We start from the raw sequence: 19235 nt of genomic DNA, 5'->3' as shown, positions 1-19235 counted from the left end.
TTGAGTTTTCAAAACTTATCATTTGTCAGTTAGTCTTAAATAATTTTCCCTACTTGTTCTGTTGAAACTTTTCATTTAGGGAAGATCCACTTGGTCCAAGGTTCTGAAAAGTCTTTATCAGTTTCAGCTCTGCAGATAAGAGGGATGGAAGTAAAAATTGCATAACATTTGGGGAGCTGTGATTTTTTTGCTTCAGCTACATATACCATGAAGTTATCTAAAAAGCTGTTAGAAAAAGGGAGAAAAATGCAAAAGCAGAAAACTGGCCAGAGTTGTGATATGGTGTCTTTTCCTGCTCTCCCTGTAAGTTTGTGATAGAAATGAGACATGAACTTACAGGGAAATTAACTTTGAAAAACTTTTACAGGTTTTAAAATGTTATTTTTCTACATACCAAGGCCTAAACAAAAAAGCAAAATGCCTAAGTATTAGAAGTTTTCCTTAAAATTCTCAGTAATACTAGTCCTAGGCAAGTAATCTCTGACAGAATAAAATGTGCTTTACAGTCCTAAGTCATGATAGTCTGGAAAGATGTGGTACCTGGCTTTATTGTATGAGAAGATGCCCCTTTGCTGCCATGGGACTAAATTAACCCTAGCTGCTATATCTGAAACTGGATCAATTAACTATTTTTCACATTAATGTCTGATTAGAAGGAAATATAAAGAGTGTGCAAGGGACTACCATCACTCAATTCAAGTTACATGGCAGGCATTCCAAGGCTCTTTACAGAAACCAATGTCTTCTGATGTTACCTTCATATCCCCACATTAATGTTTTGACATCCATGATAGTGAACTTCAAGACTAAAACGGTAAATTTTCTATAATAACAAGATTTAAATTAATTTCTGACTTTCAAAAAAAAATTGCTGAAGCCAGCACTAAGACCTATTGGTAGAATTGTTTTTACAGTTCTTTTCAGTGATTTTCAGTTATGACAGTGTTCCCATTTCTCAGGGTTTAAGACTCCCCTCACACCCACACCATGGCAGGCCCAACATCCAAAGTACCTCACTCCTAAATGTACAAGTCACCGTTGTGCCACATTCTGGGTACTGCTTCAACACAAATTCCTCCCTGGCTGCAGCCTGGGACCTGTTTAACCCCGTGGCAGCTGATGAAGGACTTGCCAGCACACCAAAGGAGCAAACACTGCCTCTGTGTTACAATGGGAGAGGTAAACCTGCCAGAAAAAGAATTCTGAGCTGCTTTCCTTGATGCCCAAGGAAGAATTTCAGTATTTCTACACATGGGTGGAAGTAACAGATTGTCTGTAGCAGGATACATTTTCCCCAAAAAAGTTAAAGTGTTGCCATTAACTGCCTTCCACTGTATGGTGTTAACACAGGAGAGGAAGCAAAGGATCCTCCACTTTGTTTGAAAGGCAGAGTAGGGAGAACTGAGGTTTCACTGGGTGTTCCAGTGTTCTTGTTCCAGCATTTTTAATCTGAATAGGTTTAGCAAAATATTGTTTCTTCAGGGCTTTTAGTGACCCGTGCCATTTGCATCTGCATGCCTTCATACTGCAACACTACAGAGATTGTACTCACTCTTAGCCCCTCAAATTCACCACTTCAATTCTGCACTCTGTGTATAGTTAAGTGACATAAAGGAATTGCAGCTGATGCATTAAAGGCCTATTAAACTGGCTGTTGCATAAACTGATGCCTCTCCTACATAACACAGTTGTCTTGATATTTGGAAAGGTTTCATAGTGCTTGGATACACTGAGTACTCTCCACCTAATAATCTCAATACTCTTTTGTTTCTCCATATTCTAATCTTTCATGAACTCGACAAAAGATTAATATTTATATTCTCTAACCAGGCATGTTAAACCACTTCTCATCTGTCTCAACATCTGGAGAGGAACTTCTGGGGAGGAGACTTGTTACTTACCTGTATACAGCACCAAGAACCACCCTGCTCTCCCCTGCCACACTTTGAGCTAAGCTCTGTCACCAGCTGAAGGCATTTCTGCTGCTTTAGCAGCAGTAACCCAGCCTCAGTGGGGAAGATTTTCAGCAGCTGAGCTGTCACTTTGCTAACTGATCACAAGTCAGATAACGAACTGAGATTTGCTATTAGCCTTTTAAATATGCTTGAAAGGGGGAGGGGAACCCCCAAACCAGGTTAAGCATTTTCTAAGGTCACAGAGAATCTTGCAGTAATAAACAGTAATAAACTAAGAGCCAGAATCAGCTTTTAAAACTTTAATCCCACCCCCTAGTTCCGCATTCCTTTGGAAAGAGAAGCTGCTAAAATTTTTGGCCAGAGGACCTGAAAAATTTTTTTAAAGAGTATTTAATCCACAACTTGCAGTATAAAAAAAGTAATGTCTGTTTACAAGGCTGATATCCAACTGTAGTCCATTTTTCTTATTTTTCGTAGCTCTTTCTCCTGGGATTTAGACAGTTTACATGTAGTCTCCCCTAATAATTCCATATGGCTTGTATCTTCTTGTTCCATTGCTGTGACATCTTCCTCATCTGAATCATCCTCTGCTTTTTCACTTTCCATTTCTACTTCATCAGCAACTTCTTCAGCACTGGAAGACGGTTGGAAACAACCAAATAAATAGTTACTCTCACATACTACAGTACTATAGGGGAGAAGTTATCACATAACTTTATCTTCTTTTTTTTCATTTCAGTCTACCTTAAAACTACTATACTTCTCTTGCCATCTCAATTTCAAGCCATTTTTCAAATAGCTCGCCTCTAAGTAAACTTAAAATTGTTTTTTTTCTCACAATATAGTAGGTAACTGCAGAGCAGTTCAAAAGGCAGGTCAACATTGTGACAAATGCTACAACATTGCAGTCCCACAGGATCAGAAACATTGGATATACTGGTACATGAGACAGTATTCAAGAAGGCCATTTTTCTCTTGCAAATCTGAAAAAGATCACTTGGTCTTAAAAACCGCTACAGTACCTACAGCATTACTAAGAAAGAAAAATTTCTTTAGTTGTTTGGGTTTTTTTTTTTCTCTAAACATAGAGAGGTGTTTAAAGTGGCTGTTCCCCTCAGAGTTCAAGAGATTTAAGCCTGTGCTGAAGTAGAAAGCACAATTCCAAAGAATTATATGCAACTGTTATAATTTAAAATGCATGAATTAATAGCATTAATTCAAGTGTCTGTTATATAAATATTCCAGATCTGTTAAGAATGAACTGCATGGCAAAACAGTACTGGTCTTCTAAAAATCATCTGTTTTAATACAAATTATTTATCACTCACAAAATGTAAATGGAGAAGCACACAGTAGTATCATAGTGCCAAGGAAAACAGAAGAATTTAATGCTAATAATATATCCACTGTATAATATATACACCCTACAGTGATAAATTGTGGTCAATCTGCAGCCCTTACATGTACCTTTAAATGCCCAGCCATACTAATCACCACTGTCAAAGTACAGGCTCTGCAAGGGCAAATATTTACACAGGTCACTGAACTCTCACATTCTTCAGGACTGAAACTAGATGCAAGTTTCCATGTATCAGATTTTTGCCAGTGTTTTGTGGATGTTTTGTTGTGCCATGCAGTCTGAGATCTTGCAGCAGTGGCCAGCACAAGGTGGCAGAAGCCAGGACGCTGCTGTTAGGGCAGAACCCAGAGCACACTCAGGAGCTGTGCTTGTTTTTGGGTAAGCCCTGGCCCCATCTGGCAAATCCACATCAACCCCTGATTCCAAGGACAGGTTTTCATCCCTGGTCTGGCAGAGTTTAATAAAACACTCTAAAGAACAGATGGCACAAAAATGCAATCGTTTAACTGGCTTCAGTGGAAGTGACAAGATATTAATCCTAATACAAGACCACTCTCATAACCCCTGTGCCTGCGTTCCTTTTTTAGCAGCATACATGGATCCCAAAGGAGAAAGCTACAATTTTAAGTACCTATCAAACCACTGCATTAAATTGGAATTAATGCATTGTAAGCCAGACTTAGATGTGCTTACAGTATACATTTGTATTTTGTAGCCTAATTAGAAATGACATTTGAGTTCTAAACAAATTCTTAAGATCAAGCTTCTAGCTTCCTGGTGTATCTAGAAACTGAAACCAAAAATTATGCAGAGTCATAATAATTTCAAATAAAATTGAGAATCTAATACTTACCCCAAATCAGCACTAAAATGCAAATAAATCCCAGGAATAAAGTTTAATTCATAGAGAACATTTGAGTGTAAAAGGCAGCGTTTTACTTAGAAGCATGTTATGCAAAGTCCATCAAAAATAATAGCAACAAAAGAGCCGATATACTAAACAGCCAGACCATTACCACACATTCTATTAACTTATTGAATAGGTAAAGAGTGTTTGGAAAACTGCTTTTACACTTTGAACAAAGATGTACATAATTCAAAATAACTTTGAAAACCAAGCAAAGTTCTTGAACTTTTCTTACCTTTTGTTCTTTTTGGAGATGAGCAATGAGTTAATAAATATAGTGCAGAGGAAGGAAGCAGATGGCAAAACGTGTGCTGGAGTGTGCAAAAGCTGCAAAGATAAAACAGAAGCTTTATGAAAGATTTTGTTTGTCATGGTTTTGCTTATACATTTACTGTAATGACTCCTACCTCTTTGACAGCAGGTGAAGCTTGCTCCTGCTTATTATGAACAACTAGTTTTCCAAGGTCTGTATCCTCCTGTGCTTGCTGACGTCTGTGCTTTCCCAACAGCAAACTAAATGGTGTCATAGGAAGACTTTCTTCTACTGCCAGCTTAAAAAAATGGAAGTAGAATTTTAGTGTCACAAATCTCTCTCTTTTTAAGTTACCAAAATTCAGACTAAATCCAGGTGAGAAAAGTCTACAGTCAAATTTAACTCAATTGAGCTACGTGGCTTTTTGTACTCATTCTCTGTCAGGTGTCTGGAGAGAATCCTGCAGAGAGGGCTGCAAAACTCTCCAGAATCTGGACCCAAGAACTCTAGATTTTAGTTTGCTGATCTACCTATTAACTTCCAAGTATGGAAGGTGGTGCATGTGCCAGAAAACTAAAGGATGGGTTTTTCTGATTCCACTTAGAACCAAAAGATCATTTATACTCCAGCATCATGTACAGAGAGATTAAATTATGTAATGGGAAGCAAAACATGGCACCTTGACTTTTGGCATTTTCCTACATCAATATGCATTAATCTGATCACCAAATTATTTCCCCACCCTCCAAAGAAACTGATTGCTTATGCCCACATTCCCACAGCATTTTGTATTAGAAAGATACCAACTTCTACTTTGACCTCTTTTCATCTAACCAGCCAAATCAATCAAATGCTCCTGTTTCAAGTGAGTATGAAACACTTCTTCAACATGAATTTCAAAAAACAAACAATTTCCCAGAAATACATACTGGAATGCAATTCTGGAACTCCTTCTCACTGATAAGTCACAATTCACTGACAACTGTTCATCCCCATCAGAAAGCATAGTTCAGACCACACTCAAGGTTCCAAGTGTTACAGAAACCAAGATAAGGAAAGAACTTACTCAAACATTTTGCTTCATTTCTTCATTGGTATAACCTGAATCTTTTAGAAAAGTATTCTTTTTTTTCACCCCCAGGGGAGGTAGAGAGTAGCTTACTGACACTTAAAAAAAATCTTTACAAACAGCTTTTGACTTCTTGTCAATAAAGAATCAAATCCAGATTATTGCCCCTTCAGCTAAGTGCCTGTGACTCCAGGTAAGGATCTGGTGTACATTCTCATGACAAAGGGGAATTTCAATATGACAAAATGACCACCATCAGAATTTTGAACTGCTCTGTCCATCTGAGTCAGAACTTCTATGAGAGGTACCTGTTTGCTTGATGGTGTGAGCCTTTCTTCCAGAGACACTGTGCTAAGTGTCATTAGCTCCTAAAATACAGAAGGATGTAGCACAGTTATCACATCAACTGCTTTCCATATTTCCATACCTTGCCTACAGAAGCTTCCAACTGGCCCAAAAGCTTTATCAGTCAAGTGTAAGAGGCAAAACCATCACTTCCTCTTTCTTTTGTAAAGAAACTGAAGAGAAGCAAGGATGGGCCTAGAGATTCTATGGACCTTTTGGGAAAACAAGCAAAAAATCCCCCACCCCCACCCAGAAATTACAGGGAAACTGAATACCACATGGAACATTTGAATAATCAGCAATAATTCATACAGCTTCTGGGTGCTTAAGTTAAACAGCATAGGCAATGTTCCCAAGTTATCTAGTGTCTTGTATCAATGAGGCAGCATGAACTATACATCATAGAAAACCAGTAAATAATTCTGAGCTTAGGCTGTTTTGGCAGTTGAAAGCTTTCAACAAAGCTTACAATGACTTGAAATCAAACAAGGAACTCCTGTGCTCATAAGCAGAACTCTGAACTCTTATCAATCCATTTCAGAGAAAACAGATTTTCCCCAGGAACCACCTACCAATTATACTATTCCTTACTTGTGTATCCGTAAGAAAAAACAGTTGGGATTTTCTTAGCCAAAGGTATTTTTCTGAGCTTGCAATTTCAGGTTCATCTCTTGGAACAAAGACAGCAAGCAGGATCTTTTCTTTACAAAGATTTCTCTGGATGTAGGTCGGCCATGGCTCACTCGGTTTAAACACAAACACTGCAAAACCAAGAATACTTTCTTTTTAAATCAGGAAATTCTTAACGCTCTTGGCTAGCTGTCAAAGCCCTGCATATCACAGCCAGAAAGGCCAGGATTGCCTCCAAACACCAGCTTACAGGAATATAACTGGGTAACTTTACTCAATAATAGAAGGAACTTTCACAGTACTCCAGTCCAGAAAACATACTTGGAAATTAACATTTCTGTAGGAGGAGTTATCTTAATTTAATGTCAGAGCTCTAAAATGTAGCTGCACAGTTCTGCCTTTACAAGAGAGGCTTAAGAACACTTGAGACCCACACCCAGAAAGTGTGGTTAATCCTGGGATATATCCTGTACCTGAAACTACCTGCTGGAACAAAAGGTAACACGCTTCATTTGAATGCTGCTGTCACATGTTTCCACAGGTGCAAACACACACTGAAGTCCCTCTCCAGCTTTCATGGTCTGAATTCTAAGAAAACCTTTTATAGAAATTGTGCTTCCCCAGTTTTAAGTTCTGCTGATTATGACTTGTCAAAGAAAGCTTTATACTTACAGCTGGACTCTTTGGAGAGCCATGAGACTGCAGCAATATACTCAGAAAGGGGATCAGGCTGCAGAACTACGACGTTGAGGTGGGCACTCCACTCCACTGAAAAGCAAGCACAGCAAGAGCCAGGGGTGAAAAGGAGCCAAACAAAAGGTGAAACAAACAACACACAGGGCCTTGCTGCTGGAAGAGGCAGCTCCACTCATTCCCTGGTGAATAAAAACACACAAATGCTACTAACTACTACACAAGTGTAAGAAATACTACTTATTACTGAGTTATTGTTTACCTAACTTAAAATTTATTCGGCACACACACAAAAAAGCACATGCACATGGATAGGATACTATCCTAAGTATGAAAATCATCCTGTTTCCACAGGGTATTTTGTAGTGTGTTAAATCTGGAATTGAACTAGAACTATTTCAAGGTTTCAAAGTAATAAATTACGTTGGCACACATTCAGGCTGATCTTACATGCACAAGTGAGCAGGTTCCAGCAACACAGAAAGCCATAATCAGTGGCACCAATAAGGTACTTGGAACATGTTAGTCTCCCAAAGCAGATGTTCCTACAGAAGTAAAGAGTCAAAACAAGTTAGTCACCTTCAGAGTTCATCTTTGTTTTTCTATGTAGCAATTACTCACAAGTCACAAAAACCATTCAATTATGATTTGGTTTTGGGATCTAAATCCAAAGTTTGTTTTTTGCATTCACCTCTAGTGGCATTAAAACTCCACACACAACTATCAGATAAGTCTGATGATTTAAAGTGTGCATAAATATGTAAGGATTACATGTTTCTACAGCATTCCAATATAAAGGAGGGATTTTAAATGCTTAAATAAATTACAAATCCGTACATAATTGTAAGTGTTCACATTGGGATTGGAAAATAACTTCCATATTTAAAGAAGTTTTACAATTGTTGAGGAACTAGAACGAGAGAACTAGTTAAAAAAAGGCTATTGTAAATTGCTCCAGTTGAAGAAAGCATGTGATTTAAATTCTCAGTCTTTTGTTTGAGAAGAACAGAAAACCTTATGATAAAAGATTTTCAAAAATGCTAGTAAGGGACAGAATTTGTATATCAACTTTGCAGTTATTCAAGTAATACAGTAATTAATTACATTTCTGGAGGAATTTATTTCCTTTTAATATAACAAATGGTAAAGGTTGTAAGATGAGGCAGCTGGCCTGGGAAAAGCCTGCCACTGCACCAAGCTGGTGGCTCACATACCTCCCACAATCTTCCTGCACACCAGTTTCAGAATAACATTTCTCAATTTCTAATCTTAGAGGATCAATATAAACATCACACAAAAGAAAAGCTTACAAACATACACACAACACATGGAAGGGAGAAACCTCTGTATGCTGCTATGATTTTTTGTATCAAAAGTCTTTAAAATATTGTGACAACACAATGTTGATGTCTTTTATCATGACAGCATACAATGGAGTATTGCTGGGATAGTCTGCCAGGAAAACATGGATTTTCAAACAGAGGTTAGAGAGGATAAGATATGTGTTTCATAGTACAGGTAAGGTCATCATGCCTTTATGGTTTATTGATATAATTTCTGTTTGCATGTATGCATACACGAATAAAGAACCAACTTCTTGAATTTACACTTTTCCAGGACTTTGATTCACCCCCGGATTAATGAGGAAAAAGAGAAGAGCTATCAACACACTACTTGTGTGCTCCATGATACAGATTTAAGGATGGGAGGTACAGGAGACATAAGCAAGTAAGAAGGAACTGCAGCATTCGATCTTGTTTTTAACAATATTTTTAACTAACCACCTTAAAGCCATTTTAGTCTTTTCTGTATATGAATTTAAGACTGATAAATTCAGTGTTTATATGTATATGTTTATAAACATATACAAGGTCTTGGACTGCTATGAATTGATTCTTTTCTGAGAGTTCAAATGGGACATAAAAGAGCAGATGAAAAATGTACCTTATATTTCCAGGTGGATGGCAGAATGTACACTTAAGATCCCAAGTAAGTGAATCCCATACAGTGACAGTTTCTTCAAAGCTAACAGCAAGCAAAGAGCCATCTTCTGAGAAGCAGCAATTTGTAGCTTGGTAGTTGTGGTAGCTGCCTACAAAGTCACAGCTCCAGCTCACACTCTGCTGTGCTGTGTTGAATAAACAAGCCAGTTAATTCAAGTCTATACATGAAGAAAGAAGAAATCAATTATCATTGCAAAATAGGCAGTTTTCTTTCACAATTTTTGAAGAGTACAGAGAATCTGCCCTGTTCTAATATAAGAAACAGCTGGTAGGGTTTTCATTTGTCCTCAGTTTTGCATTTGAACAGTGAACCTTGAGACTGACATGGTACAATATTCATGCTTATTTTGCCAACTCCTTTAACGGGGCCCTTAAAGAGGCAGAGGTTAGGTAAAATGATACTCAAGTAGACTCAACACATTGTTCTGAAAAAATTGTTCTGTCATAACTCTAGCAAAAACACATGAGCATTACTCAAATCTGAACACAGCTTGCATTTGAGTCTAACAAAGCTCATGGTTTATTTACAGAAGATCTGAAGATCACCAAGTGACCCACTAGCCTGCTTCCTTGTGCTGGTTGACCTGCCACTGCATTCTGCTGGGACACCTTTCCCACTGTTGATAGATACCAGAAAATAAACTGGAGCAAAGTGATGTATTTACTGCATTAACATACATTTCCCAGTATAAAATAATTCCTACAGCATGCTTTTGAAACATTTGAGTAGGATGAGGAAAAAAAGGAAAATCACCCTATGCTAAGATACTCTTTATATAATGGCTACAAGTCGATGATTACAAGACCTGCCTGTTATGAAGAAAAAAAAAAAAAAAAAAAAAAAGCCAGAAATGATTGAGTACTTCCAACTGCATGGCACCATCTAGGGGCCCAGCAAGAGACCTGCTGCAATTAGCACACACCAGAGTGAACTCAACTGAGGAATTCTTTGGTAAACTACTATTTGCTGCAGAGAAGCTGCAGCATGTCAAGCCTTTCTACCTGAGCCTTTATTTCTGCCCCACTGGGGAAATACACCACAGCAGTCACCACTAATTGGTACTTTTATATATACCATAAAACAAAACCCTGTAGTCACTCAAAATACAAACACCCTGATGAGGCCAGTCAGCAGATACAAAACTATTTTGTGGAAGGAAAAAAAAATTAAGTTTCATCCCCAACTGACAGTATACTCAAGATCAAAGTAGCTGCTCATTAAGTTAAGATATAATTTAGCCTCAGAATAATTTATGAAAAAAGCAAATCCAAAAACTCTTTCAGATACCATTGAGGGGGGTACTAATAGAGTAAACAACACAAGGTTTTGTCTTTTTCTCTTTGTCTTCAACCACAGCTGAGGAACAAAGAGCTTGAAAAGAGAAAGTTTGGCAAAGTTTGCCAAATGGAAACCCCAGTAGCTCCAAAGTAATTTGAACATGTTCTCACCTGCCCATGAAAAGACAAACAGATTACTAAACTGCAAGCAGTTCAGCAAGACCACTGTCACGGCTACTTAGGCATGAAATGACAAGACATCCAAGTGGCAGGAAAGTGCCACTTCACTTTAGTGTGCCTGACACTGTAATGACATTTAAGTACAAGGACGCTAACAAGTTGGAAATCTTTTGTATTTCACGTCCAAAGGCATAAAGAGCAATCAATAAACATACACAGGTGATCTGTTTGAAAGAACATCAGCATGTCTTTTAAGAGGTGAAATTTGGTTATTAGAAGTACCTCAGAAATATCTAAATACTCATTCTATGATGTTCAAGTACCTAATGGAAAGGAAGGATTTTCAAAAAAATGAATTCTGAAGTGGTGTATCTGTAGAATTGCAAAAGTGCTATTATTTTACACTAACTCAGCTCAAACAGAGTAACACATTTCTGTATCCTGCTCCTTTAAGCAGGAGTCTCAAATGAAAAGCCTACCCAGAAGACTGACAAAAATCTGTTTTCTCAGCATGGAAAAATCATTACCACAAACAATTCTTCAACCAATGAGCACAGGCTGCCATTCCCTTGTACAGCAGCTTGTTAAGGTCTTTGGCTATTTCAGGAACCTCCATACCAAATTAATACTGTGGAACTACAGTACTTCATGCAGCAGCAGAAGCAGATCAATGCAGGGGACTAAGCAAATGAAAGTAGGATCTTCATTTCTCCAGCATAACTTCAAATGTCATTGTAGGTCCTTACAAACTTAGGTTATTCTCATGGTTCTATGTTACAAGGTGCAAGTAAGACTAAGTTATATTTTGGCCACCCTTACCTTCTGGATCAGTGTCTTCTACCATCACCCAGACTTTAAAAACACAGTCTCTGCCAGTTGTTACCAGTATGAGAGAGTCATCTCCCAGTTCATCCATGTCACGAAAGCACATGTCTGTGATGCGGTTGTCATGGGGCGCGTTTATTCTGGTGTTCAGCTCAAAGCTATAGGAAAAGAAGATAGAAGAAGAAGATAGATAGAAGATAGAAGCTTGCCATTCATATTTCATTTCATATTCATTCATATTTCATTTGAAATTTGGGAAGACTTCAAGTTGATTCTAGAATGGGCAGGGAGAAAAGTAATCAAAGGAATTTTTAATTAAGACAGCTAAATGGTATTGCATTAATAGATCAGGTTTCCCTAATGGCTTCCATACAGTAGCCCAGCACCAAGAATTATCATTAGGCAAGCATCTCTCAAATACTCTAGAAAATCAGTCATGTGGTTGATCAGTGCAGTACCTTTCTTTTGCCTTGTTTCTTTAAGAAAATAAAAATTTGACATCAAAATGTAATTTTTTAAATAGGAAAATCAAGGAAAGGATATTAACCAGATGCATATGTTAGCTAAAGACAGAGACCAACAATATAATGACAATCTTCTGTACCTTGTGGAGAAGGACTAATCAATTAATGATGGATTACACAGAGGTGGGAAAACTATAGAAGGTACAGAGCCATTCTGTCAGGTCCATGATTTTTAGCACCAAGAAAATATGTGAACTAAAGTCATATGGTTACAATAGTCTCTGACTACTATAAGTAAAACAGATCCAGAGCAATTATTTCCTGTGTGTATTCAGTGCAACTCTGTGCTCTGCTGCAGATGCTTTAGTGTGCATGGCAACTTTCCAGACCTGGAAGAACTCTGTGCAGGGATTTGTGTGACTGACAGCTGGGAAGCCAGCTGCTACCCTTACCTTTGTATTTCCTCATTGTAGAGCCACAGCTTGAGCTGCAGCTCGGGGTCAGTCACTTCTTCACTCTCCTCGACTGTGGCCAGCCAGGTGCCGCGGGCGCTGAACGCCGCCTTCACCAGGTCCGACTGCTTCAGACCCGCCTGGTGGATGTACTGCCGCTGCACAATGTCCAGCTGCAAGGCAAGGCAAGGGTGCATCTCAAAATGCAGGCAGAGCTCTAAGACATCCCACTCATGAAAGCATGCAGAAAGGATGCTCTGAAGGCTCCTGTTACATCTGACTGGGCCGTGGCACAAAGAAGTAACCAACATGTTGGGAAAGAATTAGAGCATGTGCATTCCACAGTGATGCAAAGTGTAGGAAAAAATGAAAAGTAATTTGAAGGTGTTTTACCTACAAATTTTTGACATTTAACAGGATAGCACACTGTTTTAGAGTACTTTTTTCAGTATCAATATTTAGATTTGCTTAGCAAGTGAAGTCAGAGATAAAGCCAAGAACATCTCAACCTGGAATCCAGCCTTGTGGGATAGCTGCAAGGTTTTTTTTCCATTTCCCATATTAAGTCTTCAAATAAATTCTGATGCACAAGTTACTTGACTAAGTTAAAGTTTTGGTACAAGCCCATCCAACTTACACTGAACAACTGTTGGTCACTCTGGAGGGAATAGAACTGCAAGTGGCCTGGCTCTCCATTCAGGACCAAAGCTTTGGTTCTAGGATCAACTACTAGGCCAGTCTTGATGTCCCTACCTGGAAACAAAAATCAGGTGACAAATGACCAAAGCTTTCAAGTGACACATTCCACCCTCTAAGCTGAAGATAAATTTTACTGCACTTACTTTTGATTAGCCCTTGAATACTTTTGGAAAACCTTAGGTTGCTGTTGATTATCGATATTCCTGAAAGAGAAAGCAGACCAAATCTTGCAAAAGGCACACACCTCATGGTGGGAAAGGGACTGTAACCATCTGTACTGTAAATGTGTATTTTCACAGTTTATGACACCAAGGTAGAAAGTCAAGTTACAGCAGTGACCAGGCAAATTCACAGAACTGATCAAACAGGAAAAGAAAAAGCATCTGTTTTTTTCAGATCACTAATGAAATTTTATGTAGTTCTTAGTTAAATCATCCAAAATCAACAAAATAAAGCTCCTACAGATTTTCATTTCCATTGAAGTGATACTTGGATGTGTTTTGGCTTACTGTTGTCTGTGTGCAAGGTGCAGCAGAGAACGCCATCAGAGGCCATGGAGATGTACTCGATAGGAGACCCCAAACGAGGCAGGAAATCCTTCTGGCATGAAGATTCGTTGTGCCACTGGACTAGGACAGATTCAACTCCACCACTCAGCAACCTGGTTCCTTTTCCAGCAAGAAAATACAGTTAAAAGGTTTTGCTTAAAAAGAAATAATTCAGATAAAAGTGTAATATTTCTGGCAGCAGGTTTGAGCTCAGAGAATTTATTTGGATGCAAGTGAAACTGGCAAGAACTCAATGGTATTATTAATGAAATAGAAGGGGAGGAAGAGTGGAGGTGAGGAGAAGAGGTTAGAGAAGGGCTTAGATTTTTCTTTCTACCACAGAAGGCAGATATTTGACATTTTAAATGCCAATCAAAATGCATATTAAAAAATAACTCCTTTCATTTTTATTTCAGATCCTTCCTGGATATACTTAAAATTCTAGAAATTAACTTTTAGTAAGTCGATAAACTTGGAGCTTCTATAGATTCTTCCCTGTCTGCTGCAACACTCCAAATTTCAGAAACTTCTGTTTGATGGAGATTTTTTGGGGTTTTGGTAGGTTTTTTTTATTGCTTTGTTTCGGTTTTTATTTTTCTTTCACTCACCCTCCATAGTAAAAGCCAGATCCATGACAATATCATGATGCCAGTGCAGTGTGGAATATGTGTACTCTTTTCTGTGGTGGAAATTCCTCCTGTGTGGAGAAGAACAAAACAATTATTTACTCACAAGATCAACAACATAGTAAACAAAAGGAAATATCGAATTGAATCAATTTTATAATCCTGTCCTCTAACTTCTAGACAAGAGATGAAGGAGAAGGGAAGGAACCACACTACAGGTTTTCAGACCCCTCCTGGTCCACACCTCACAGATGTTCTGAGCAACTCAGCCCTGGGAGCAACTTAACCATATAATGTTTTTAATCAAGTTTTCCATTGGTGTGCTGTCTCTCACTTGCCCATAAAGACTTATTTCAGGTGCTTTGCATTACCTTTTACACCTCAGTTTAGATTCAGTGGAGCATAACTTAACACAGGCACTTTTTCCACTTGGCATATACACTGTCAGCACTGCAGGTTCATTGCTCATTCTGACTTCTAAAAATGGCAATGCTAAGGACAAATCAGACTGCTTTGCTTGGGTTTGACTTAATTCCTACAGTCAGAGGAGTTTATGGGATACATAGTTAAGTAAAATGCACATACCAGAGGCGAATCTTTCCATCAGCATGGCCAGTTGCAATGCAATCCTCCTTAGGATGGCACACAACACAACTGAAGCGATTGTCTCCTTTTGTCTTCATTGTACTTAAAGAAAACCTTCAAAAGTAAAGAAAGTAACTTTAATTGTAAGAGTTAGGTTGGTTGTTCTAAAACAAATCTTCAAAAGGATCAGCTAGTGCACATAAAAATAATTCTGATTAACAAAATTAAACATTTTCAAGTTGCTATGGTTACATGCACTCTCAAAAATAGTGACAGACTTATTTTCCTCCTCATTTCCTTAATTCTTCACCTTCAATCACACTGAAAGAGTTTTTGCTTCTTTCTCTTTCCTTTTCTCCTGCTTCCCTCCCATTCTCTAGGCCGTGCCCAAACTATGTCACTTATTTCAGGTCAGCATCTACCTAAGTATTTAACTGAAAAAAAATGCATTCCTGAGCTGCAAAGGTAAGGTAGTACTATCAATGATCTGCTCACTGTTCACTTCTACAGGAACCTTCTTATACAGTGACTACATGCCCTCCAGAAAACCAAATCTGAGATCATGTGTGCACACATCATAAGTTAAAAAACATTTAAGATATATCAGACTGAATCAATACCTGACATTTTCATGCTCGTTCTTACCTGTTCAACAGTTTCCGTTTAAAAAAATAAACTTGGAGGTTCACATCCTTCACTGACACCACATATGAACCCTGTTAAAGTAAAGCCATTTAGGACATACAGATTATGTTTTCAGAAAAAAATAAAGCACATTTCACTACAAAGTACTTTATACTGAAGACAACATACAAGCTGATGTTAATACTTTCCCGTTTTAAGTGTCAAAGTTTCTTTTTTGTTTCTGCAGTATTAAAGATAGCATAATTCTTACACTGATTAATTTACTTTCAGTTTTGTTACAGTACTGCTGTGCTTTGTGTAAAGGCATAAACAGAATAGAGTTCATTTGAGAGGAAAAAAACCCCAACCAACAATGCAGAGGAAAAAAAAAAAACCAAAGGTGAACATACTTCTCTTCCAAAAGCAATGTGCTTCATTGATGAACCCACACCATCCAGAACCACTGTGAGCTCCTTGCCTTCCAGATCTTGGCCTATTCCTTTTGACAGCTTAACTGAGACCAGCTGGAATGTATCTGAACAAAGAAAAAAAATCTGTCTGAAACCAAGAGTAGCACTGAAAAATGAGGTTCAGACAGTGGGTATCAGTGCAAGTGTAAGCAGAATCCATGGGAAGCTGCACAGTATTTGGTCTTGCTCTGAAGTACCAATATATCATAGTATACAATAAGGCCAAGCTGTATTTATTGTAGACAAAATCCCATAAAAAATACCTAGGCATGCTGTGAATAGGACAGATCAGTTTATGGTAATACTACCTAAGGTGGGATAATAATTTCCAGCACTCATACCCAGCTTCAGTAGTACAACCTGTACCTTGGTGAGCACTGCTCAAAGATGAACTGCATCTACGAGACCACATCCATGCAGTACATGCTCCAAAAGCAAAGACAAGCACTCTTCTAGACAAATATTGGAATGATGGATGTCACAGAATAAGAATGAAAGAGATACAACATGCAGGACTACAGATATTTGCCACAGGATTTAAATAATATGTCACAATTAACATATTAAAGCCCATTCTTGCAGCACACAGCTCTCTGCTGGGACAGCAGCACAGACACAGAATGACTGAGATGACATGGATGATGCTACTTGTACTGTACCTCGTTCACCCTTCTTTGGAATGACAACAAACACTGAGTCCTCAGCACTAGCAAGTATGTACAGTGCCAGAAGTTTGGTTCCTACAGTGAAAGTCTGAAGAAAAAAAGAGAAGGAAATCAGCAATTACTGCATTTGTGTGTATGTCTTTGAAATAAGGAAATCATGTCTTAAAGAAACATTCACATATTAATTAAAATCCTCGATTCTAAGACAAATACATCTTTATTCTATCAAGGACTAATAGAAATGTTAAAACAGTACTAATAAAATATGAGACATCAGAATTATTGAAAAGCCTCAACATATCCTTAATACAAAGCAGAAGGCACACCCAGGGGTGGGTATTTAGTGGAAAATGTGGGAAAGAGTAAGCAGCCCAAATTTTCAAGCCATTGGATCAATTCCTATTGGTGTATCCCAAACTGCAGCACACTTCCCAGAGCTACACTGGACTCTAAACTGCAGCAGGTAGCAAAGTCAGTATGTCAGTACATCTCCTATCTTCTTCCCCAAAAGGATCTGCATCATCATCATCACCACACATTCTATTACTGCCATAATTAGATGGGTTTTATGTTGTGTTAATAGTAGAACAACCCATCTCAGACTGATTTGTGCCCATTTTTGACATGTTCTTAACAGGAATTAACTGCACATACTTTAATGGGAATCCCATCCACGAAGTCCCACAGCTTAATGGTGCCATCGAGAGAGCAAGAATAGAGCTGAAGAAAAAAAGCCAAAAACAACTATGTAAGTAATAGCAATATATCAAAGCCAGATTCTACATGAAATCACAACTACAATTCCAGGTAAAAAAGACAGGACAGAGACCAGCTCTGTGCTGCCTTCAAATAAAGGGCAAGTACAACACTAATACTCTAGTTCCAAACAGACATTGTCACAGAGACTGAATGCACAGATACCCACCATGGGAACATCTAATGTTGCACAGCTAATATACAGATCAGTCCCTCTTGGTAAACAACTCTCGTTTATATCCCGACACCAAAAAAGCCCAAACAAACTAGGAGCAGGGAAGGCAGGTTGGGGGCAGAGGGAGCCACTGGGCAAGTTAAAGGGATTTAGTCACATCTGCATCAGTACCAGCAGATACAGAAGGGCGAACACCAAGCACAGTATTTCTGATTTTCTCACATGCTTCTTTTACCCTTTCAATCAATGAGCCGGAAATTTTGCTATATTTCCGTTTTTCTGTCATTCCATTCAAGGAGCGTAATCCACATGACATTTCACGCTTGTGTTTGTAGGAAACTGACAACCTTCTTGTCAGATTTCAGCGAAACATCAGCTGGGCGATGCCCTAATCACTGCCAGCCCCTTCCCAAACTGCAGCCAGCCCCGGGAGAGCCCCCGCGGCCATGCCCCCCTTCAAACCTGCATGTGGTTGTGCGGGTTCAGCTGGATGCCGGTCACCAGGTCGGTGTGGCCGCCGATGAGCCGCAGGGTCTCCTCGGTGTTCACGCTGTACACCTTCACGAAGTCCCCCGACACGTACAGCAGGTACCTGCAGGGGAAACAACGCTGTTAGCCCGCCCGAAGGGGGCCCGGCCGGCCCGAAGGGGGCCCGACCGCCCCGCGGCAGCCGCAGGCCGCGGGGACACCGGCGGGCAGAGCCCCGCTCGGAGCTCAGGAGTCCCCCCCGAGCGCGACCCCCCGGCTCCCCCGCCCCACTTGCTTGGAGTCGGCGGAGAACACGGCCCGGGCTCCGCGCAGGGTGCCACCCCCGCACCGCACCACGCGGAGCGCGCCCGGCGCCACCATCTTGTCCCGCTGCCACCCGCGCGCCGGCCCCGCCCCGCCCGGCGCTGATTGGCCCCGCCCCGCCCCGCCCGGCGCTGATTGGCCCCGCCCCGCCCCGCCCGGCGCTGATTGGCCCCGCCGCGTGCTGTCGGCGGGCCGCGCGCGCCCCCTCACGGACAGACTGGGGCGGCGCAGGAGGGGAACGGCCCCGAAGCCACCGCATCCATCGCCCAGACCCGGGCACTCAGTCTGGGCTCCTCCTAAATACCGCTCCCGCCACCGGAGTCCCCGGGCAGCTCCTTCCAAACACTCTTAACGTGAAGAAATTATTCTTAGTGTCCATCCCGAACCTCTGCTGGCACAGCTTGATACTCCCGTCGGGAGCTCACCTGGCCACAGCCTCCTGCCAGGTAGTTTGTACAGGGCGCTCCGCCCTCCATTAGTGCCCCTGCCGTGCGCTCCTCAGAGCGCCGGTGAGTGCGGGGAGCTGTGCATGCTGCCCGTGCCCACTACCAGGGTTTTCCTGTGAAACCTCCCCCGGCTGCTCTCCGCAGCCATTCCCGGGTGGAAGGCGGCGGGAGCGCTCGGCAGGGCAGGGCAGGGCTGGGCTGGCCCGTGCGGGGCTGTGCCGCTGTCACCCCCCGCGAGCGCTCCGGTCCCTCCGGAGTGGCGCGGGCACTGCCAGGGACAGTCCTCTGGCTGGGTCTGGAATTGCGCCTGTCTGAGGAGAAAAATGCGTTAACTCCCTTGTTGAAGTGGTTAGAAAGGCTGAACAGAGGAAACTGAAGGGTAAGCTTTGCTAAACCCCGCCTTGCTCGCCGACTTGGACGAGCTGTGGGTTTGCTGAGTTACTGAGCACATCGTGTTCTCGTAACTGGAGGAAA

The 19235-nt window shown here is 40.5% G+C and overlaps 1 protein-coding gene across 1 annotated transcript; it reads right to left on the bottom strand.

Moving 5' to 3' along the window:
• Positions 1-2200: 2200 nt before the first annotated feature.
• WDR75 (WD repeat domain 75) lies at positions 2201-18432 on the bottom strand. The gene is made up of 21 exons (XM_014880948.2): positions 18287-18432; positions 17986-18115; positions 17247-17312; positions 16587-16680; positions 15868-15992; positions 15479-15549; positions 14834-14947; positions 14231-14319; positions 13584-13742; positions 13218-13277; positions 13013-13128; positions 12376-12548; positions 11454-11617; positions 9118-9301; positions 7624-7718; positions 7153-7248; positions 6442-6611; positions 5814-5873; positions 4591-4734; positions 4419-4510; positions 2201-2550 (listed from the first exon to the last, which is right to left on the bottom strand). The coding sequence occupies exons 1-21, from the start codon at positions 18370-18372 to the stop codon at positions 2346-2348; spliced, it is 2493 nt and encodes an 830-aa protein (XP_014736434.2). The 5' UTR covers positions 18373-18432; the 3' UTR covers positions 2201-2345.
• Between the last annotated feature and the right edge of the window lie 803 nt (positions 18433-19235).

This window comes from Sturnus vulgaris, chromosome 7 (genome assembly GCF_052056855.1).
Source record: "Sturnus vulgaris isolate bStuVul1 chromosome 7, bStuVul1.hap1, whole genome shotgun sequence".
Lineage (NCBI taxonomy): Eukaryota > Metazoa > Chordata > Aves > Passeriformes > Sturnidae > Sturnus > Sturnus vulgaris.
Note: the sequence above shows the minus strand (reverse complement) of the source record. Positions and strands in the feature narration are given on the sequence as shown.